The 23818-nt window shown below is 39.0% G+C and overlaps 2 protein-coding genes across 3 annotated transcripts; one reads left to right on the top strand and one right to left on the bottom strand.

The window, feature by feature from the left end:
• Positions 1-273: 273 nt before the first annotated feature.
• Positions 274-23715, top strand: LOC6618371. The gene is made up of 8 exons (XM_032718897.1): positions 274-562; positions 13478-13772; positions 15596-15683; positions 16128-16213; positions 18023-18130; positions 20042-20101; positions 21475-21546; positions 21757-23715. The coding sequence occupies exons 2-8, from the start codon at positions 13665-13667 to the stop codon at positions 22339-22341; spliced, it is 1107 nt and encodes a 368-aa protein (XP_032574788.1). The 5' UTR covers positions 274-562; positions 13478-13664; the 3' UTR covers positions 22342-23715.
• LOC116801128 lies at positions 20030-21190 on the bottom strand. 2 transcript variants are annotated; one of them, XM_032718898.1, is made up of 3 exons: positions 20869-21190; positions 20671-20820; positions 20030-20466 (listed from the first exon to the last, which is right to left on the bottom strand). In XM_032718898.1, exons 1-3 carry the CDS (start codon positions 21079-21081, stop codon positions 20137-20139), a joined length of 693 nt encoding a protein of 230 aa, XP_032574789.1. In that variant the 5' UTR covers positions 21082-21190; the 3' UTR covers positions 20030-20136. The 2 variants fall into 2 exon arrangements, with proteins under 2 accessions (XP_032574789.1, XP_032574790.1); XM_032718899.1 differs by having other exon boundaries at positions 20872-21190.
• Positions 23716-23818: the final 103 nt, after the last annotated feature.

The raw sequence follows: 23818 nt of genomic DNA, 5'->3' as shown, positions 1-23818 counted from the left end.
TTTTTTAGCAGGAAGCGTGGAACACAAACTGCCAAGAATGTGAAATGTTTGTGTTTGACTTTGGCTTCGATATGTTGCACTTAAAACAATTGACGGCAAACAGGGGGAACAGGTATCCTGAGATTTGGTCTAAACATGAAATCTGGTCAAAATGTTTCTCTTTCTCATTCGTTTTTCGATGCTCTCGCCAAAAGGAAAGCTCGTCGGGAAAGCTCCACTCGGATTTATCTTATAAACGTAGCGCACTGATAAAAACTCGAGCAGTTACCGTTTCGGTCGCGTAACGATAGCAGCAAAATCCGAGTGCTGCGTTCGTCGTTAAAACGAAAACAACCAAAAACAACAATACCGAATATATGAAAGTAACAGTCCAGAAAAGAGACGAAATTCTCACCGCAACTTGCCGGTAAAAAGTGCGAATAAGCAAATTGGATATACAATTAATTTTGCGCGGAGAAAAAAACTGAGCGAAGCAAACATAAAGTGTTTTCTTAGTGCAAAGTGTGAAACTCAAATAAACTTTAAAATTGGTGAATTAATAAACCGAAGCTCCACAAATGAGGTAAGTCAAAAGAAGCGTAAAAAGAGCTATAGAAGCTGAATCAACTTAAAAAGCGCCAGAGGGAAATTGCTAATTAGGAAGGTAACAAATGCTGAAAGAAGAAAAAGTTTTATTGTGCAATAAGATAAAATTAAGCAGATGGCAGCTTAAAAGTAAAAGTGTTAGGATGTTTATGGATTAACCCACAACATATTCACAACACAAGTTAAACAGTAAAGCCTGAACATAGCTAAATAGTCTATAGTTTTTTACAGTTTTAATTTGAGGACTTCAGCACTGTTACTCACTTCAAAATCACTTTCATTTACTCTTCAAAATATACAAGTGCAAAATACCTTTTCATTTAAAAGCTGATATTCATGCACTCCAGCCCTTAACACTCGTTCAAAATTCTGCGAAGCGTACCGAAATCACATACAGAAATCACTCAAAAAATGTTTTATTTCATCTGCCTCGATTTCACAAAAAAAAAGAAACGGTATAAAATCCCAGGGGGAAGTGGCAATTTAACGGCAGCTTGTACCCAGACAACCTTTAAAGCCCCGCTTCGACTGCCTTTAGCCCACTCCGAAATGGGTCTTTTGAGTTTTGCAGCTACTGTTGGCCTGGTGGAACGTATGAGCTTAAGTTAAGCACGCAGGACCAAGGTCGGGATAAAAAATAAATTTGGAGCAAGAAGAGTAAAAGCGATGCTCAAGTGGCACGGCGCTTAACACAAATTAGACGCACTTAATTACGGCCCAAACAGTCGCAGCAAGCGGTGGTAAAATGTATAAAAAATATTATTGGAAACACAACCGAGCCATCATCAGGCAAATATATTTAAGCAGTTCACCAGAGAGAAAGAGAGAGAGTGGTTTAAGAAGTGGCTGTGGGTCTGCAGGAGGGTACTTCCAATTTCGGGCATTCAGAAGTTGCGGCTTAAAACTCAATTAAACGAATTGGCAAAAATTTAATTACAATTTCAGTTTCCTTTTCGTTTTAAAGGAGATCACCAAGGACCCTTCGCACTGAAAAAGAGCCAGGGAAAAAGAGAGGATGGGCGGTGCGGAATGGGGCTGAATGGATGCTAGATAGACAAGGCAGCGGGCAAATTGTTTTGCCAGCTGCTGGCGAAGTTCATAAAAAACTAATAGTAATGCAAACTGAAAACAATTAACTGCGTTTATGAGAGGGAAATGACTCAAGCTCAAAATGCTTGGGATTAAAAGAAAACTTTTATTATGAAGCCATCATCTTATTAAATATATAAAAATATATATTTTATTTTATAAAAAAAAACCTTGATAATCAAGCCATTGTCATATTAACTTCGAAGAAATTGTGAAAACAAATTGCAAAAATTTCACTTAAAAAACACAACTCTATAAAAACACCTCCATTTTTTTAATATATAATGTTAAAACTTTTAAACCCATACAATAAGAGCTCATTGAAATTTTCTTGTATTGAAATAAATAGTAGCTAATTACAAATTTAAATTTGAAAAACTTACAAGTCTGCCCACCCGTATTGGCCAACCAAAGTTTTCCCGCCCGAAGCTCAACCCTTCCGCTAATGCCAACAACTTCGGCAACAACAACAGCCATTTCCTGTTCCTCTGGGCCCCAAGTTAGCCATAGGCTCATTAGTGGAACAGGCCACACCAACACAAATGCGCCACGCCTCTTGGGCAAACTTTTCTTAATATCAACGCTGGCTTCCGAAAAAAAATACATAAAATAATATTTGCGTTGCCAGTAAGTTTTAGGGGCAATTAATTCGGGTGGGGGAAACTTTAATGACCGGGAAAATCCCCAGTGAACTCACGCCATTTGCCATAATTGGAAATGAAAATATTTATTGAATTATTCAGAGCAAAGTCCAATGTTCCAGATATTACAAGTTCCGCAATGAATTCGTATTAAGAAACATTTAATTGAAGGCAAGTCTAAAGTTTAAATTTGTTAAAGAAGAAGGTTTAAGCACGGGGTTCTTGGGCCGAAAACTTTTCCATCAACTCAAGAGTTGGCCCGTCAATCGCAATTTTCAAGTAGCGACAAAGTAGCGCAGAATGAATATGCAAAATACTTCTTTGGAATAGACTCGACTTTCAGCGCCTGGAAATCCTTGCCCCCCACCCCCTCACCCTTTGGCAGCAGCCCACGAAACAAGTAATTCCACTTTATTTAAGTTTTTTCCTCGGCAATAAACCGCTTTCGACCAGAAACGGATGCCAATGCGTTTAAGTTTAGTTCAGTTCTGTTGGGGCTAAAAAAAAGTGCGCGAAAACTGCATCAGAATGGAAATCAAGAAAAATGCTTTGCGGACTTGCAACTATACTTTTTCTCTCTGGGGCACTAATAAAAATAGCGTGCAAAAGTTTTGTCTTCTGCACTTCCTTGCACTAAAGTGCAAATCTTTTTCGGAGGGCTCAGCGAGTCCTTAAACAATGAAAAGGGATCAAAGTGTCCTCGGCAGAAAATCGAAAACCAAAGTAAATGCACCTCACATTCAATTTAACAATATACGAAATAAATCGAATTTAAAGCATTATGATCTCAGAGTAAAGAAGCATAACTTGTTCTCACTTAAGGGGATTTAATAAAGTAGTTTCACTGTTCCTTTTGTGCAAACACAATGCGTTTTAAACACTTCTGAACTTAAAAAACTATAAAGAAAGCAGCGACAAAATAACGACCTGTCAGGATCTTAATTGTTGACAGCACTTTGTGCACTTAAATTTTCGAAACTCACGCAGTGTTGAGAATGTTGCGCATACGCCGCGTGTGCCCAGCTCAAAACTGACATAGCTTGGCACAATAAAAGTCTAGCCAACAAGGCAAAGAGGGCAGTCTGGCATACCCCGAATAGAGTCCTCGAAAATTAAGGAAATTAAATATTTACGTACGAAAGCAGTTGGGGAAATTACGCATAGTAAATTATAAAGAGAAAAAAGAACTTCTGCTCCAAGAGGAAGTGGAAAGTGGGGGTCCTGCCTTATTACCAAAGCCCTAAGGCAAATATTTTGTCCTTGCCCACCACACAATCACCAACACACACTCCAATCACACACACCACACAAACACATGCACACCACGGCCATTAATTTATTTTTATGCCAGGCATAATCTTTTCTGCTTGCGGTATTTTGTTTGTATTCATTTGCATCTCCTACCCAACTCCGACCCCCCAAAGGGAATGTGTACGTATCATACACCACTCCATCGATAGTGTGCCAAATTTCTTGCGTGGCGACAAACCAGATAAACAAAGGCCAAGTTAAAAGAAAAGGCCAAAGAAAATCGCACACTTAAAAAAAAGCTATTAGCCTTCCTGAACAATTACAAAACTTATAACTTAAATTGTTTATTACGCCATGTTGCTAACATCTTTTGCACAACATGTGCTACCTTTTGGAATGACTACTAACCAACTGATCAAATGATATGATATGTTGCTTATCAATATGTTGTAGATAAAAATATAAATCGAGATAAGTACAAACTAATGACGATTTTGATGGGTCAAAAAAAGCTGATAAGTAAGTAAGTATTTAAACAAGTATTTTTAGAGACAGGAAATACTTTTGGTAGAACAGAGATGGGCGGCTTGCTTTTCTCTCAGTGCATTAACGAATCCAGTGGAGATGAGAGGAGGAATTGGCGCCTTTAATGATTTGCCTTTGCCCACAAAGAAGCTGGAGCGAAGGCATGGGAAGCAAGGGGGTCTGGAGGTGCGGATCTGGAAGAACCAAAAATCTCCCTCTTGGGCATCCAGCCGAAGCTACCCCGCTACATCCCAAGACCGACTTTCAATATCTCTGTGTATATTTCGGCTTGTGAGCCATTTGAATACGTATGCATACTTAATTTTCCACGGCTTTGCTTCTCGTCCTTGCTCAAAGGGCATGGTGGGAAGGGGGGGTGAAGCGGGGATAGCCGGATACGGCGAATGAATACTACATTATTGATTGGATATTTGTGCGGGAATTTAATAAAATATGCAAATTCCCCTTTTTTTGTGCTGCGCACTCAATCCGGAAGGCGAGACGAACCACTGTGTCAACGATTGAGTGTCCCTTCGTCTGGACAGGATTCAAATGTGGAAGGCGGTGCCAGTTGAAGAGTTTTGGGATTAATTAAGAACCTTTGCTTATTCAATGAAGAGGTCATGATCTGGTCCACATAGGAAGAAAAGAAAGCTAAATGTCAAGTAAAACAGAAGAAATCTTTGGCTCTATACAACCAATCAAAGAGTCTTCAATGCGTTGTAAGATGATAGACTAAAGTAAATGTACAAACCAAAATCAGTTTTTAATTTATATAAGTTTTTCTGAAAACATATAAACATTTCTGACACATACATATATCGAAACCTAATCAAACAAAAAACGACCTTGGATATGTGCGAATTCCACACATATTAAGCTAGTCAAACTTATTTTGCCATGTCTCATTAAGCTTGTGATGGATCGATGACATAGGTTTCGCTGAAACTCCCTGGGATGCGGAAATAATTCAATTTTGTTGCCGAAATTCCAGGAACAGATGCGAAGTATTTCCATTTCAAAGTTGTAAAAATCTAGCCAGACATCTCATCCTATCTGTTTTTTTCGGGTGCCCGCTCATAAAACAAACCCATTTCTCCGACAAGGTCATCAAATCAGACGGCGGTCCCGAAGCAAACAGGCAAAAAATACGCCACAATTGTTTCACGGCAACATCAAAAGAAGACGTCAAATAAACCGAAATGTCTTCAGCAGCCGAAGCAGAATCAAGAAGCCTGGCCAAAAGCAAATAAAACAGCGAGGAATGAAGGCCAACTTGTTTGGCCGAAGGTTGTAATGCCCTTGTACCTTAGAGTCTACCTTTCAAATGTATTAAAATCATAAATACCACCTATTACTTAGATTCGCCAAATATGAAATGATGGAATTTATAGCAGTTTTGATACTAACGTAAAAACCAATTGATAATAAGATGCTAATTTTAAGTCTAATGTTTCTCGATTTCAATGAGTCATTGTTCTCAGCTAATTAAAACATTTTTCTAGAATAATTGTAGGCTCTGAGTTGGTATCAAAGTTTACACAACTTCAGAACACTGTTACTTTAGTTCTGTGCTGGAAAACAGCGAGTATTGGGGTATCAAAGCATCAAGAAAAGTAGCAATAAAAGCAAAACAGCAACGAGGCTAAAACAGTCAAGTGAACAACACGTGGCCTACATAAAACCAACGAAACTTTGCAGGAGCGAACTGAGAAAAGTTTCGGGTAGACGACAATTGCCTGCAGCTGCAATGTCAGTCTTATATATATATAGGTTATATATATATAATGCCAAATCAAATACTCACCCACTTGACTCGACTGCCTCGCACTTAATCAGTCAAATTCTGCGAGGAAAACGGAGCTGGCGACAGGCAACTTTAATTGGCTTTAACTCGCACTTGTTCACAACTCACAACGCATAAATTAAAGCATAATCCGAATTTATTCAGCCTCGCCGTTGGAAATGGTAAAGGAGCTGGTCTCATTTTTTGGTCTTATGCTTTTGCAATTAGTCTAAGTGGACTTTAATATGTCAGTTGTGTGCGGACTCAGGGAAAAAGTGCTCCAAGTCATTTTGCGGTTACCGAAAAGTTCCCACAACTCAGCTGAACTGACTAAGCCCAACTTTGCATTTGGCCCCAACAAGTTGAGTGGAGCAGAGGGTTAACACTGGTGGGCAGGAGGGCAGGGGGATGGGACATCAGTTGACAGTTCCATGACGCTGGTGGCCTTGTCATCCTCTAGTTTTGTGGCAAATTTTTTGGGCTCTTCTTAGGCTCGGGCCCAGAAGTCTGTGATAAACTTTTTGTGTTGTCTTAAAGTTTTTTAAGTTTTTCTTTCACGTTTTTCTGGCTGGCCCGGGAACATAAATTTGCGGCTCAAGTTGGGACTAAATTTTATTTCAAGAGCCAGGCGATTTCTATTTGCTTTAATCCAATCCGAAGAAGGATAACGAAATTGAATAGAATTGTAAGGAGTTTTTAGAAAAGGATTATAAAAGTATCATTGCAGAGCGGCTTTGGAGTTCCTCTTACAACGATTTATTAAAACAAAGTGTAATGCGCCTAATCTCGCAAAGATCTTCTGTCGAACCAAGGGACAAATCAAAGTAAGAGCAGCCCATTTCCAGGGATCACAGCTAGACCATCAAATTATTATCCCCTACCTGTTGCTATTACCAATTTTACTCCGCTGCCTGCCCAATTTGTCAGCAATGCCTCCTGCCGTCTTACCTTTTTTTTGGGCCATTCAAGCACACAATATGCAAAAAGAAATCCAACGCAACTGCGGCTTATGTGCCGTATGCGCAATTTACTAACTCAGACAGGCTGGCTGGTCTAAATGATAGCAATGTGCTCGGCTCGCCGGCAAATTATGCAAATGCTGCTGCTTGAGCGTCGTGGCATATGAGGAAGGCATATTACGCATACGCCGAGTGTTCCATTAAACACCCAAGTGGGCGGGATGAGAAAGGGGCCGAAAAGGCGGGCCTAATCGCAAGAGACCGAAAAAAGTCCAAGGGAAATACGTTTGGCCACATGCGTTTAGTTTTATTTTTTGTCTAAAAGAGGCAAATTTAATAACAGCAATCAACTTGAGTTTTAATTAAATTTCTTTTAGCCAAATTGTATCTTAAATTCAGATTTATGATTTGTATGCTTATACTCATATGCTTATAAATAGAAGTGGAGAGATTTGAAAGTCATGTTTGAGCGTCATGTTTTATTATAATTAATATGACTCACGAACTAACCATTAAATAGTTTAGCTAGATAATTAGATAAATCAAACACAATTATTGCAATATTGGATATTATTAATTTTAATGAATGATAGCTTTGCAAATCAAGCAATTAATTTCAAAATTAAATTTTAATTTAGCATGAATGTGCTAACGAATTAGGCATCGTATTTCAAATAAATACCAAGAATTAGAATCATATGTTCAAATCAATTTAATAATATTTTTTATTTCTTTTGGCTAAGCCCTTCATTGAATTAAGCGTATTTTATTCGTTTATTTATACAGCTAAATTATTTTTCCACAAATTATGGGATAGGTTTTCCCAATTCTTTTGAGTTAAGGATACATGTACTGCGTTGTTTATTTTGTTTGGCTGCTTGCGAAAATTCAAAAATTGCCGGATTTCCTGTTACTCACACTGTGCGACCTTCGACCTCCGAGGGGAGCAAGTGGAGCCCGTGGGGAAGACTTCCGCCCATTTTGACACACCTCCTAATCGAGTGTGCGTGCGACGGCAAATCGCAAAATGGCAAAATGGCAAACTGGCAAATGGTGAATGGCGAATGGGGAATGGCAACCGGCAATGGAGAGCCGTGTCAGCGATGGCGTCTGTCGACATTGCCAAGTGGTTTCGTTACGCGTTGTTGGCTTCATTTTGTTAACTTTCACTCGTTCGCCGTGTTTACAAATTTAAAAATTTGTTTGCGTTGGCTTGCCCTTGCCGGAAAAATGGAGGCGGTGGAGTTTGTGGGTTCGCCATCATAACTCAGGAGTCTCGGGAGGGGGGACTTTTAAAGAAATTGTTTTTACCGACGCCCCATGGACGTCAGCATTAACCTAGTGCACGAGCGATCCTAGAGAGGTGTCGTGACATTGTCTTTACCTCGCCTAATAAATGGTTTCATTTAATCAAAGGTCCTTTATGGAGCACGCATCCCAGGATTTACGGCTGTTTATCTAAGATGACACCAGGCAAACTGGAGGCGAAACTTCCATGACTGTTGATGATCCGAGGTTTTCCGTTGGATAAACTTTTGGCCTTTTTTTGGGATTTTGGCCGTGCGTCTGCGGTTGACATAAATCAGCATTAAAGCTGATGAAAAGTATTTTTGTCTCATCTGTATAATGGGTTCTTCCCTTTACTGCGGCCTGACTTTTGAATTCTATTTTTTTAAGCAATTAAGTGCATATATTCCGCAAATTAATTGCGCTGCTATCTGAATATAAAATTGGGTGAAGGAGAAAGTTAACATTTAATTTGTGGTTACTATAGTACTACAATACTATGGGCCCAAAATATGTGAAAATTTCATCTTTATAACACAATAATCTAAGCCATTAAGTCAGAAATTATCCGTTGAGATGGTTAATAAAATAAATTCTGTAATTACTAAGCACTTTATCTACGCTTGGCACATCTATCTAAGCTGATAAGCTAGATATTTCATCTTCGTCTTTGTCCTATTTAATTTGCACATAAATTTTGGCCAATTTCTTCATATACTCGTATCAAAAATAAGCTAATAACATCTGAAGGAAATATTCAAGGCCATCAGCAACTTTGTCTGGCATTTGGCCAATGTTTGTCCAACTATCTGCGGTTATTTCGGATTTGGCTTTGGGGTCTGGACAATCTTGACCATTCGGGTTTTGTGTTTTGTATTTGAAATTTTTGTTTGCCATTTTAAGGCCGAACTGTAAATGAGATTTTTCTCACATTTGCTTTTCCCATCACTGCGTTCCTTTCTTCTTGTTTGCCTTTCGCCTCTGGCATTCTAATAGTAATTTTATCTAGTATTAAGGCGTGGAGGGGTGAGATGGGGTCTTAGCCAGTTTTTCAGTGTGTCCAGTGATTACAGTCCAGGGTCCGTAAGTCTATAAGTAATAATCAACTTTTGTGGAGTGCGGCGAAAAGGTTTCCTATGACAGTTCCTTGTGCAGAGCTGTTGCGCAAGAAAAACAAACAGAAAACTTCAATTACGGGCCACGAAAATGGGGGAAAATTGAAAGCCGTCTAGAAGGGGAAAATGAAGGCATCTCAATAAATGGAAACTTTCATTTCGAGCCGACAAAGGAAATATCTCAGTACACAGACAGAAATAGAATTGGGATTAAGATTCAGCAAAATAATTACTCACAAATAAAACAAAAATGTATTACTCAATAAATTTTAACTGAACTGTGTTAGTAACCTTATTTAATTCCCACCCTTTTTCTCTCCATGTACTGGGATAATTGGTCGTTAGTTGAATAAATATTGCTCTTAAAGTTCTTTCGCAACAAGGCTTAAAAGCAATTCCATTGACTACACAAATCCTTTGCCCAGGAATTTCTTTGCAAGGCAGGATTGCTAACCCCAAGGATTTCCAATCTGTTTCCATGCTCCCACTCTGCTCCTCCTTATCCCAGGCCAACGAAATCCTTTGACATGGCCAGCATGTCCAAATGCTGAAACATTAACTCAACTAAAGAACTTCATTATGTGCCCTGGTGCTAATAAATCTTTTGAGTCGTTCTACCTTTTGACTCCTGCTAGCAACAATGAATCATAATGAGTGCTCCACGCTGGCCAAACACCCGACAAGACAAAGGAGCCCTTGGAAATCAACATTTATACGGCCCCTTGTGCCGGCCAAGAAACACAACCAAACAAAAGTCGGGCCAAGAAAGCTAAGCTGTGGCCAAGTCGTAACATTATGGCGTGACGGCCAAGTAAGCAATAAGGCGTAGCATAAATTAGCCGAATAAACAGAAATGAAACAAAGGGCGAAAACAACTTTAATGTTTGTTAAGCAAATATTATCCCCTGCCTGGGGGCTGGTTTTTTGGGGGGTGGCAGTGGGGCTCCCATTAGAAGTTGCCCCTCCGGTTATGTTACACACGTATTCGCTGCTTTTGCCAAACCCCAAACAACAATGAAAGGTCTTTATGTGACGATTATCTGAACATAACCCAGGCACAATGTGCAATTAAATGTACCATCCGACGTCAGTGGGCGTATAGCCTCCTTTTGCCAAATTTGACACACTGAAATATATGGTCGCGATTTACGGCACAGCTCAAATGAAGCTGAGTCCTTCACTTTGTTGGAATCCTTTTGGGCGGAGATTGCCTATGTGGTAGGTGATAAATAGATATTAATGTACTTTCAAAACAGACTGGTCACGGAAATAAGTCCCATTGATATTTTGTGCTTATTTACTTTAAAACCATAGCTTTTTATAACCATTCAACCATTTCAACTGAAAAAATTTTTGTTTACTTAGCTTACAATTTATTTGCTCACTGGAATCCTGCAACAAAAATTCACAGATAAATAATCGTACATAAATAAAAATGCTAAGCAAACACAAATTTATTTGCTTACAAAAATGCAAATTTATTTTGATTTAATAAAATACAAAAGCTACCCTTTTAGATAAGACAGGCTGGTAAAAACAGACTTCCTGTTAAATACCAGTCAATCAAATTGCGCTGACCAATTAAACGAAAACAAATTAAACATTGTTGGCAGCAAACAATAAAACACCAGAAAGCAAACACACAATCTCTCAATTATTCCTAATTTATTGGGATTTTATGAACAGCATAAGGACCGACTGCAATATATCTTTGCCGGCCCTAAAACCCATCGATACCCATCGAATCGCCCACACAGATGGAGATGGTAATGCGCTTAGAGTGGATCCCACAACCGCCAAAATCATTTCCATGCATATAGACTCCCCTCAGAGGCTTATGTCCCCAACCACCCTCCCCCACAATTCAAAATATGGCAAATATATATGGGGAACCCTGTCTTTTGCAATGGGGTAAAAAAGGTAAATATGATGTGAGGCGCCTATTGAACGGAATTTGTTGACTGGCGTCCTTTTTTTTTTTTGAGCGCCTTTCCCCACCACAAAACCTTCAAATCTGTCACAGCTGCTGTCACACACTGCAATTGGAAATTTTACTATTTCTCCTCATGTGTGTGTTTTTGTGTAGTTATGCAACATTTTTGGTGCGTAGAACGACGTTGCGTGTGTAACGGAATCAATCATATGCCGATATCGACACAAACAATGCGGCAAACAATGCGAAACAAAAAAAAAAACGTCGAAACAAAGCCCAAAGTAATGCGATATTTTTTATTGATTTTCATTGTATCTGCCCCCTGTGGAAAGGTTTGGCGATGGGGGGGCTCAGCTTGGGGCAATATGCGGGCCCACTTGACTCCGAGCCAATGCCTTCGAAATGCAAAATGCAAAGTGCAAAATGCTTTTAAGTGTATACTCTGCACTTGGTTTTATAGCAAAATGGCTTTAAGTTTAGAAATTGGAAGATCGGATAAGCCCACAAAAACGGGGTCTCCAAATGCAGTGTTATAAACAGACAATATAAAAAGTATTGTAGACTTTTGAAAAGATTATGGAGAAAAGATCATTACATTATAAAACAGGAAACTTTTCTTCACCACCAACAGTTCCACATTACTGAGAAGTATTATTTCGAATTCTAAATTTGAGAAACAAAGGGGTTCATATTCACAATGAACTGCAGGTTATGCAAAGGACTCGATTTTGCCGTGCATTGTTCTGGCATTGTTATTTGGCCAACCATTTTTGTGTTGGCCTATTTTCTTAGCTTTTTTACTGTGTTTGTGTGCCGTTGGTTTCACATTTGTTGCTGATATTTTATGACACTGCAAACATTTTACAATGTGAATTCAGTTTCCACGGGACGTAACTTCTAGTTGGTACACTTCTGACTGAGCAAGTGTGTGTGTGTGTGTGTGGCATCCATTCAATATGCTCAGCAGAGCATTACATGTTTCTATGGCGCGATGTCCTTGCGAGTCCTTGCCCCTTGATGCCCCTCTGAATGCGTGAATATAAGTGTGTTTACACGCAGTGAAATGCGGGCAAAAGTGAGACTATATTTTATTTTTTTATTTATTTTTTGAGGTCAATTGCAAAGGGTTGGCACAAGAGGGAACCAGTTTATACACTATCAATCATGATTCTCGCTGCTCGCAGCCTCCACTGTAATTAGTTAAGTAGTAACTAATTGAAAACATCTTAGAGATTTGTTTGGCGTTGATTAAGTAAGTTTTCGGACAGCCCATCAAGTGATATTTGTCAAAAAACAGACAATTCCGTGGCATTTGCTGCGTGTATTTTCTTTTTCCATCATTAATTAACCAAAACGATCCTCGAATGGCTTGAGTTTCTCATGTTTGGCCTGTCAGTTGATTGCACAAAGTGAGGGTGAAAAACTCGCGAGTCTGGCGAGCAAATGCTGAATAACTTTGCCAGATAGAGCAGCAACTTAAGGCAACTTAAGTGCTATTGTTACTGGTACACAGAGTGGAAAATTGATAAAAATCGATAGTCAGATGATTGAGAAGATTTATTTAAAGCCGTCATATTTGCTGGCCTCCAAGAAAATGGTTGCAACGAAATGCTCAACTAGTTTTGTATCTATAGTATGCTTACTCTAAGATTCAAGTTGTTAAAGGTTAATCTGGGATTTAAGAGCCAATCTCAATTCGCTGGTTCATTATCATCATCAAATTATCTTTGGGGGAAGTAAGTAAGTAGTAAGTTAGGATTAAACAAACAGATTCTAGAGAAGAAGGCACACACCATTTTTTTCTTGAGAATTTAAACAAAAGCACCTCTTTTTGAGGAAAAAACAAGAGAAAATGCTACAGGCGACTTCCTCGTCTAATAGATACTTGTTAATTAGCTACAGGGACTGTGATTCGGAAATTTCAACATAACTTTGGCAAACCGATGGATAATAAAATTAAAAACATTAAGCTTAAAACCAACAATTCATAATCGTTTGCAAAAATCTACGCTTTTTGCACGCTACATTTTCATTTTTATGCCGACAATTGAACACAAAGTCCTTCGCATTCAATCATGAGATATTTACACTACGACAGTCATTCAAGTTGAAGAAATTGTACCATATAAACTGCACAAATAAAATAAAATATATGCTCAATGTCGTATGGAGTATGGAAAATGTTTAAATATTGATTGATTTTGGAAAAAAAAGGGAATAAATTGCTGCACGCCATGCCAAAAATGTCCTCACTCACTATACGCAAATGACTTTTAAAGCTTTCAATTTATCTGGCATTTTTTCAGACGAACCACTTTTTAATGGAAGCCACCGGAACGAGGATAATAACCAGCCCGAGGGAACCAATGCCATCGGCCACATGATCGCTGCGATGTCCACGTAATGAAAACGCTGCTCGCAAAATTGTCGTGCCGTCGCTGAGCGGAAAAACTGGCCAGGAAAAGGCCAATAATAAAAAATAGGCAACGGAAAATGAAGTCTGTCATTCTATATCCATACGGACCGCTAACCGGCGGCACACGTTGCTGTCGCATGTTGCATGCCAAAAATTTGGCCATAACAAGTGCAATTTACACAATTGTAAGTGTTTGGGGAAATGGGCCGCAACACAGGTCGTATACGCAACGCGGACAAGTATATAATTTGGTTCTCGTTAGTGGAAAAATGTCAGGTATGAAAGCACAAAAAAAAAACACGAATTAAAACAGGAGCACGAAGCCAGTAGTAGTAGTGGTAGTAGCTAGTATAATAGTTGCCTGTTAATTGTGGCACAATTAATAGACAAGTGTCGTTGGCCAGGGTTTTTCTGCAACCGTTCTGAATGTGCCGAGGCGTACTTCAACCACATTATTGTTATGGAGGGAATGAAGGATGAAACACAAGCCGTAAAAATGCCCTTCGAGCGAGGGTAGTTTTGTTAGTTTGGGTGGATAATAAAAATGCTAAATAATAAATATGTTTCAAGTCACTTAATGTACTTTGAGCACAATCAGTTGAAGCCCCAATCTTCAAAACCTAAAATGTTGATTCCCCACGACTTATAGCATCATCAAGCCCTTCTTCTGAAAACAACAATAGGGAATTGTCGAGTACCTCGACTAGCAGATACCCATTACCTAGCTTAAAGGGAGTTCTTTCCAAGTACCACCGTGCGAATACAAAATTAGATAAACCTTTTGTAATGATAAGCAAAACGTAGTATCACTTACGATTTATAACATCTTAAAGGACGTAAACGACTATACGCGCTTGTGTCTTTTATATCCTTGTACTTTACAAGTGAGGGGTAGCTGATAGACAAACCGAGCGCAAGTTGCACTCACTTCTTTCATTTCCAGACTGGCGGCATGTATAAATTACAATTACATGATGCTCGTTATGGCTTTTAATTTATGTTAATGGCAAAATCGTGCTTGGGTTTTTCCATATTATTTGGTTCACTTCTTCTGAGGACAATAGGTAGCTACAGACGATTACAAGAAGTATAATGCAATGCAGCTTGGCGGCAAACAATAGACACACTACGCCCGTTGCAATGCCAGTTACCAACTCGTGGCGAGTAAATTAGTTTTTGTTTAAGCAGAGAACTTAAGTGTCTGGCTTCTGCAATTAGTGCTGTATTTTATGGCAGTTACGGGGACAACCTCGGACGTAACAAGAGCGACTTCCCCCATTACCCCATTTCATCCTTTACAAGGAAGCCCTACGTGTTTAGCATAAACCTGAGTTAAGGGATCGCAGAGACTTTCCTTGGGTCAGGGGGTTATTACTGGGAGTGCAGTCACGACACATAATGGATGTATCCTAAGAGCACGCCATTTTGCATTTGATTATCACAGTCCTTGCTCGTTTACTGAGCCACGCGACTCGCCCACAGGAATTATCGGTTCTCGGAATTGGTATCTCATTACCTCAGCAATTTCGCAAATACTAAGTAGCAAAACAATATGTATTCTTTAAGATTCTTTTATAAACTAAATCAGAATGAAAATGATTATTAAAACTTTCTTAAACTTTAAGCAGTTTTATTCTTCTACTGCGTCATTAAATGATATACAAAATTTCCGGAACTTGTTACCCTTAGCTCGTTCAGTGAAGAGACATCCGAGTCGTAAACATTTTCACGGATTAATTAGCAAAAAACCCGATTCAACGCCTCAGACCCTAAAATCATGTTGGGTTCAGACCCGTTTAAAAGTAAAAACGTGTTTGCAAAATAAAAACGAGAAAGATTTAAATTAAAAAGGAGAGAAAGAGGTGTAGTCAACACATGAGGGTAGATTTTGATGACCCATGAACCATTTTGTATGCGGGTGCACACTGCGTATGCGTGTTATGTGCGCCAAATACAGTTTCCATATCTCTGGTGACTCATTCATTAATTTACGCTGCGTTTCTTTCAGAATATATCACTCCTAATCGTACTGATATACTCGTGGCGCATAAATGTCAATATGCATAAGTCGGCCGATCTGCAGGATGTCTACTACGGTAAGTTCAAAGTTCTGGCCATTCTGACTGCTAATTAAGCACACAGAAGATTGTACGAGCCAAGCCCCAAAGCGGCAATAAACCCGAAAACCATAATAAATAAGGCCATTTAAATAAATAAATTAAACGGAGATGAGAACGGTGGCAAGTCGCTCACATATTAATAAAGTTGGTTGGCAGGAATGCATCACAAGCGCGATATTTATATGAAATTTGAATGAGATTATAGCTAAGCACTTTATTTTTGATAGATAGATCTAAATTCAAGTTGTGAAATGTTACTCATACCGTTGGCCAGTTAAATTACACAAATTTATGAATTTTGACTTTATGAACAGTTCGTCGGCATTGTAATATGGTTGTAACTTTAGAAACAAATAGGAATTATGAATTTACTCTTTTTTGAACTAAGTTTTAATATTCGCTTTTGTTTATACATTGCAGGTGTACAAATAGCATATTTTGCCATAATCGGCACACAAATGTCCATGATACTACTAAGCATTGTGTTGATATTTGGAATATGTCGGGTGAGTTTCCATGTTTGATGCAACGTACTATATACTATTAGAGGCAATCATGGTACACCCCAACCCACCCCTCCATATATTGAAATACTCAAAATCAAATATCCGCAAATTTGGTGCATTGTGCCGCCAGAGCCTTTGAGTCAGGAAGTGTTTACCACGCAAACAAAGCACATTCAAATGTAAATTACTGAAAGCGGTCATACCGCGTTGCTTCCAGAATTCTAATATGATTTTGTTGGGCGCGAACTGCTGCACATGGGGTGCCAAAAGTACACTCAGAAAATTAGGTCTTAGTGCTACAATTAAAACAAATATTAATCATGTAATCGAGATAGACATAAAATGTAATCTAGTTCAAATAAAGTAATGTAACACATTAAAGTTTACTGGAATGTGAGGCTTTTAACTTACTAATATATTGAGTTGAATATTAAACTTTCGATGTAAAATTTGTTGTGTGAAAAGGAAAACCTCTAAATGTGAAAAACCCAGCATTCCATCGACAGCGGCATGAAAATGTGGACAATTTGTCACACAATTGGCACAGGAATGGGATTAAGTCTGACTGACTCGTCGGGAACCGAGCTGCCAGGACCCTTGACAAAGATTGCATAGACCGAGTTCAGTTCGGGTACATTTTGTGGAATTTTTTCATTTTGACGCTGACAGACAAATTTGGAACGCGAATTCGACGAAAATGAATGCCATCGTTGGCGCTGCCCAGTGCGAATGGAAATGTAACCAAGTCCGCTAAATGGTCAAATTAATTGCAGCTCACTAATTGGCGCCCTATTCTTAGACACTTAGGCCAAGAGCCCGCAGCAGATGGCCATTAAATAATGCATAGAGCATTGGTTCTTAATTAAGCTAAACGAGCGATCGGACAACAAATGTGGAGAGGGGGGGAAAGAGCAAAAGTTTTGGACAACATTGCTGTTGATAGCCAATATAATAGCCAAACAATTCATTATTGGACTGTAAGGACTCTTGCGGCTTGACATTAATTTCAGCATTCCGAACTCTGCAAATAATTTGGATGATTAGGTGTAACGCAAAATAAAGAAACCTTAATGGGTTTCTGCCTAGGAACTTTGGTAAATCATTGGATTTTGTTTAATTTTAAGTTGAAAATAGCAATCAATTATCCCTTGGTTATTTAAACATTAAATGCAAATGCAATGCAATCAACTATCCATTATGTAATGAGTATTAAAACATCAACATTTAAAAAACATTACATTTATTTAAATTTATAATTTAAGGATTATTAAACTAAATATCTCAAAATAAACATATATTTTCAAACAAATATTAAATTACACAAATTGAAACTAAACTAATAATTAAATAAAACTAGCTTGTAACCATAGTTATACTCATTTCACAAATTCCCTTTACTACAGTTACTTAAATAGAATGTTCGTTATGGGATTACGTGCATTTTCAAAAATTAGGCAATCATTATAGCCCATATTAAAATGTAATCCGCTGGTAAAATACATTTTCATGACCGCTGCGGCCAAAAACTGTCAGCTGCACATCAGAAATTCCCAACGTGCTCAGCAAAAATTTTAGCACATTGAAAAAACCCCAAAAAATCCAATCAGGCAGGGGTTTTGCCACCATGGCGAGATAAATGGCACCGCACTCGCGGTTTTTTAACACCCACATCCTGTCAAAATTTAGAGTACGGCCATGAAATCAATACCTCCAATTCCATACAGGTACTGGTTTCGGTGGCCCTTTTAGTTTTATTTTCTAATGGCAATATATTCAAGGTGCTTTCCGCTTTTTTTCGTCCTTCCACAGGAGAACCCAGGACTAATTGTACCCTGGATAATTGGCTATATAACATTTATGGCCCTGGAAGCTGTCGCCATGGTCTACTCCAATGTCCTGCGCGACCATGTAAATAAGGTGAGTGCTCCTCCATCGAATCGCCGGGGTGGCCAGGGTGAAATGTTTTTAATGCATATCGAAGATGTTTTCATAGCGCAGTCCTGGAGAGATCATTTGTTTAATGGAAAACATCTCACACAAAGGATTCGGGCCCATCGGGAGGTCCTTGTTGCATAAGCAGACTATCAATTGCGCCGCCGCTCGGCGCACGGCATAAATCAATAGGCTTCAACTCGGCTAAGGCAAGCAAATAAATTACAAAAAGTCGTCAAGGACAACAAATCAAACCGAATCCGTTACATATGTAAAAAGTTGGCGGCTTCCTCTATGCTAAAATCAAACAAAGGCGAAGACCCACTGCTGTGGGTTATGGTCGGAAGTTGGTGACAGTTGAATGCATTGCGACAAGAGGAATGAATGAACTTTCCAAGTAAATGTAAACAGAAATCCATGTGCAACAGGCTCAGGGCTCGGAACTGAAAAGGCGGTATCAAAGGAAACCGGAAACCGACACTGAGACGGAGATGAATAGACAACAGGCCACAGATGTTCGATTTGGGGCAAATGGGAAACAAACGGGTTGATTAAAAGTCGAAGGCTTCTCTGCTTCGGAGAAATATTTAACTTATCATATGTCGTCTTGTCAAAAACAAGTTGAAAGGCTTCTATTATTACGAGTATATGTCACTAATTACTTAATAAATACTTTATAAAATTTAATTTCTTTGATTAGATTTCATTTCTTTGGTTGCTTCATTTGTATATTATTATATCTATATATCATCATTATATATCATTAAATATATAAACAATTAACTACAGATAAGTGGTTAAATGCATAGTACTTATAGTACTTTTAGGTTTTCCCTTGTTGCTTGAGTACTTTAATCGAAATTCTAACTCAATCTGCTTATGCCACAACCAAAGTGCCTTCCCAAACGAATAAAGCGCACAAAACCCGGCTAAAAAACAGAAAAGGGGGCATAAACAAGCCCCGCACATAAAAATGGAGAGTCAAACAGACAAACAAGAGCCCACTACACACTCGCACTTAAAACAAGCGACAAAGTCAAAGCGACGCAGAGGGTGATGGAAAAAGGGTGGGCGTGGCGGAAAATCGGGGGAAGGGAGTCGGAAAACTCAAAGACCAACCGGCACCCGGGCACAGATACAAATGTAGCCGTGTATCTGTGTGGCCATGTGGATCCATTCTATCTGCACATATGCAATGATTTGGGCATTTTTCTGCACCATTTTCCTTTAGTATTTTACATTTGTCTGTGTCGTGCGGCATTTGTTTTTGTTGTTCGGCTTTTTCTATTACGAACGTGTTCAGCTTTTCTACGCTTTTCGTTTCGTTTGTTTTTCCGGCTGGCCGGGGGACACGAAAAGTTTTTTCTCCCGGAAAATTGTCACCTCATGCATAATTTATTGCAATCCAGAAGGTACAAATTCATTTTTCTTTGTAACAGGAATCACTAAGTTTTTGGACTTTCACTAATTTGTTGTCAACTCTTTTTTCTGCAATTTTACAATTCATATGCGCAGGACCTCTAACTTTATGAAGACGTACTGCACAAATTATTCTAAGCTTACGCTTAAAACTCGTTTATTTTCAAACAATTAAATGTGCCTCAAAGTGGTTTACCACTGAATGCTTCCACTGAAATTTGAGATTTAATTTATGGCGCTGGCTAAACCGCTTGAATTAATTTAATTCGCTTCTGTTCAAAGTCAAACTTTCCATTTTCACGCTAGAAACTTTCCCCTCGCCCTCGCAAATTGCTTTCCGAAACAGAAGGTAGCCAACAATTTTCGCAACTTTATTTTCAGTTGTTTGTTCGACTTTGCGGGCCAACTGCTCGTGAAAAATTAAGATATATTCATAATTGGATAAATTATATAAATGTTATAATCTTTTCATTTCAGCAATTCGACGCAATGTGCAAGGCCGAGGTGGCATTCTTTATTGCTCGTGCGCTGATAAATGTAAGTAACAATAAATTAAGTTAATATATTAAAGACTAGAAGAGTGATTGATATCTGTGAACAAACGAAATTAATTTTGGATATATAAGATTCCAATGGCCTTTTACATATTTGAGTAGAGGATTTATGAATTTCAAACAGAGCCTTAGGTTTTCTGGAACATCCCTTGCCAAGGCAGCGGTAAATGACCTCATAGCCATGTAAACTAGACCTATAACCAGCACATATACAATTGCATTTATTGTGGTCCGGGCTCGAAGATCACCCTGGCATCTGAAGTGTCCTTTAATGGTCGCAGCAGTCAACTTGCAAACAAGTATCCCCATATGGACACACAACCAGGGAGTCATGTGATCAGGCGAAACCTAGCGTGAAAAATTAAAAAACATTTTAAAGTTGCATCTATAGGAAGATACAAAATATACGTCGATCGTAAGACCTGGTTTTTGTATAAATTTGTAGCATACGTTTAGGCATCTAAACTAAGTATCTAAGTTTCAGTAGCAAGAAGGTGTGTTAAATGCATATCTGATCTTAACTGAATCCATGTTTTTCACACAACCACTTACCAACAAAGCCGCATACAACAGATGCGTCCAGATATTGACTTGTATAAATGCACCAGCCATTCTGATTCTTCTCCTAACCTTTTGATTTCCGGAGCTCCCGACACCCTTTTTGGTGCGGATTGACATCGTAAACTGGATAAGGCTATGTATCTATGGGAAAATCATTTTAAATTAAGTTTCTAAATTTTCGTAACCTACCACTCCATATAGACTCAATATGATCACGAACCAATAACATATGGGATAATTGGGTTTGTCTAGGTATTTCGCAAAGCAGCGCCTCACAATCCTAAATTCCCTGGACTCCAGAAAACTGAAGAAACCTGATCTATCCCGGCAGGCATCTGCAATCAAATCGTAGGAATTTCCCAGAGCACATAGGCGGTTTTTAACTGGCATTAGTGTAATCATACTTCAAAGTACGCGATAGAAAATCAGTATTCGTAAAAAAGTACTATATGATCTCACACGAAATTTCTGAAATATTTTGAGCGTTGACACGTATTGAAAATTGATACAAAGCAAGGTTTCAGGCTGGAAAATGTCTTCCCATTTAGCTTACGCATCAGTCAATAACAATAGGGCCTAATTCCCTTTGCGCACATCCCTCCCATGGCTTAATCAATATGCGTAATAAATAATTTAATTACCAGCTAAGTCCATTAGTCCATTTAGGCGGCATAAAAATGTTAGCTCATGTATTCCTAGGGAAAAAGTGAGAGTGTATGCGAATGTATCTGCGGAGTGGGATTTTATCTAATGGATATTTATGGTACCCAATTTGTTGCATTCCCTTTCGAACAGGTGTTGGCCATGTGGGGAGTGCTCCGCTTCTACAACTTGGTTCGTTCTGGAATCACATGGCGCGGACCAGAGGTAGGTCAATTAACAAATAAATATCTAGTGGACAACACAAGAAGTTGAAATAAAATTTAAAATTTAACTCTTTGTCTAATGATATTTAATTTTCCGTTTGTTAATGAAGTTTATTTCTTTCCTAGGAAAAGTACAAATTCCACCAATAGCGAGTGTTAATTCATTAGCCTAATCATTTGATATCCCCTTTCCATTTATCCATTTCTGCAGGCCAAGACAGCCATCTTTGCGCCGATGTACAAAAGTGTTAGTACGAACAAGCCGCACTCATACACCTACAGCAAGCGGTCAAGTCGCCGCCATAGCATCGATTCGACTTCCGGCGGATGCTGCGCCATCTTCGATTTCGATTTCGAGTACGACGATGATAACGACGACGACGACGATGAGGCGGCCTATGGCGATGGTCTTGATACGGAGGACGAAGTGGGCTACGACTACGATGACTACTACGATTACTACGACGACGACGAGCTGACGGAGCAGCAGCACTTGGGGCTGCAACAGGACGATGGCGACTGCAGCATGTTGGGCGCTGCCAGGGCAACCAGATCGCGCTCCAAGCCGAGATCCGCTGTGGTCAAGGTCAAGGGTCAGCGGAGCGGAAGTCGCCGCACCAACAACAACATCCGCAGCGTGCTGATCAATAAGAGGCACAACAAGTACAAAATCGCGCTGCCCCAAACGCAGCTGGAGGTCATCAACGAGTCGGAGAAGAGCGCGGGGAGCGGCAGCGATGAGAATGACTCACTTTTGGTGGCCTATGACAGCAGTTCGTCGCTGGCGTCAGTTTGACATTGGCCGCCATGCAAATCGGGAACCGGAAATGGAAATGCAGCCGTTGGGACAACGGGAAGTGATAGAGGCAGTGGAACAAATAGCGGTGGAAAGTGTCATAACAGCGCCTGCAACTGCAATGGCAACAACACCGGAAGCGGAAGTGAGACCGACGACGACGGCGATCCTGACGAGGGCCAGCATCTGGAACCTGAGTGGCCGAAGGGCCAGCGCCGCGGTGGTCAATGTTGTGGTCAGCGTCAACGCCGACGTCCACTGCGACGCGTCTACTGCGCTGTGAATCTGTCCATCATGGGCCTCCTGGTGGCCGTGGAGATCTACGCCCAGATTGCCATATTCCTGTAGATCAAATCACTTCTTTCTCTGAATAAAAATGGGTCTTCCCATGGCCAACATCACATAATATAATTCCAAGGGCCTTTTTGGTCCACAAGGTACATTGCAATACAGAAAAATTTAAACACACTTTCTCAATGCCAGCAGACACTGCAGCTTTAAATGTAAATAATATAGATACAATATCTTCATGTAACTAAAACACAGATCTTTTCTCACTCAAGCTACAGCTTTTACAAAATTGCGAAAACTCAAATGCTATTATCTATGCCATGGACATATAAGGATATGTGTTAAGTTTAAGGTTCTATATGACTTGAAGTAACCACAAATACAAAGTACAAGATCCATTAAAAACAAACATTTTCATTTTTTTAAGTCATATTTCAAGAATTCCAAAAATTCTAATCAGCTTAAATACCTAAAGCCTCTTACAAAATGTAACAAATCTAATGTAAATACTTCATAGCAAAATGGACCGTAAAATAAGAACAATAATAGAAATAAATCTAAATGTGTATAATTTAAAAGGCTTAGTGCATATCCAGAATAAAAAAAAAAACACATTAGCTCTCCAAGAGATAAAATTTTTATGTTAATAACCCAAAGTCGCCAGTAATAAGTTAACAAATAAAAGAAACTTTACTGCGCAGCCCAAATAAAAGCTTTAAAATCATTACGCAAAATAAATCGCATGTCTACCCAAAACCAATAAAAAGGCCCTAACAAAAGTAAAAGTAACAATAAGAGTACATATTAAAGAAAATAAACAATGAAAGATATAAATGATTGCAAAGTGCTAAGGAAATTACTTTGTAAATACTTCCAGCTATCTCAAGTTGATTTCAGTGAAGTACAAAAATTGAAAAAGCAAAATAAACCATATCTATAAATGTTGTATATATAGTAAGTAATCTTAAGTACAGTTGCGCCAAAAAAAAACACTAGACAGCCAGTTTAAAACTAACCAATAAATGTGAGTTGATATGTATACCTTACGATAAACCATAATAAACCCTTGATATTTGTGAAAAAGTTGAGCTTTCATTATTGGGCGATAATCAAACGTGCTGGGCACGTGAAAGAGAAAGCAGCTCCACACGGATCGCAGCTATTTAATTTGGGCCACACTCGGGAA

The sequence above is a fragment of the Drosophila sechellia genome, chromosome 3L (assembly GCF_004382195.2).
Source record: "Drosophila sechellia strain sech25 chromosome 3L, ASM438219v1, whole genome shotgun sequence".
In the NCBI taxonomy this organism is placed as follows: Eukaryota; Metazoa; Arthropoda; class Insecta; order Diptera; family Drosophilidae; genus Drosophila; species Drosophila sechellia.
Note: the sequence above shows the minus strand (reverse complement) of the source record. Positions and strands in the feature narration are given on the sequence as shown.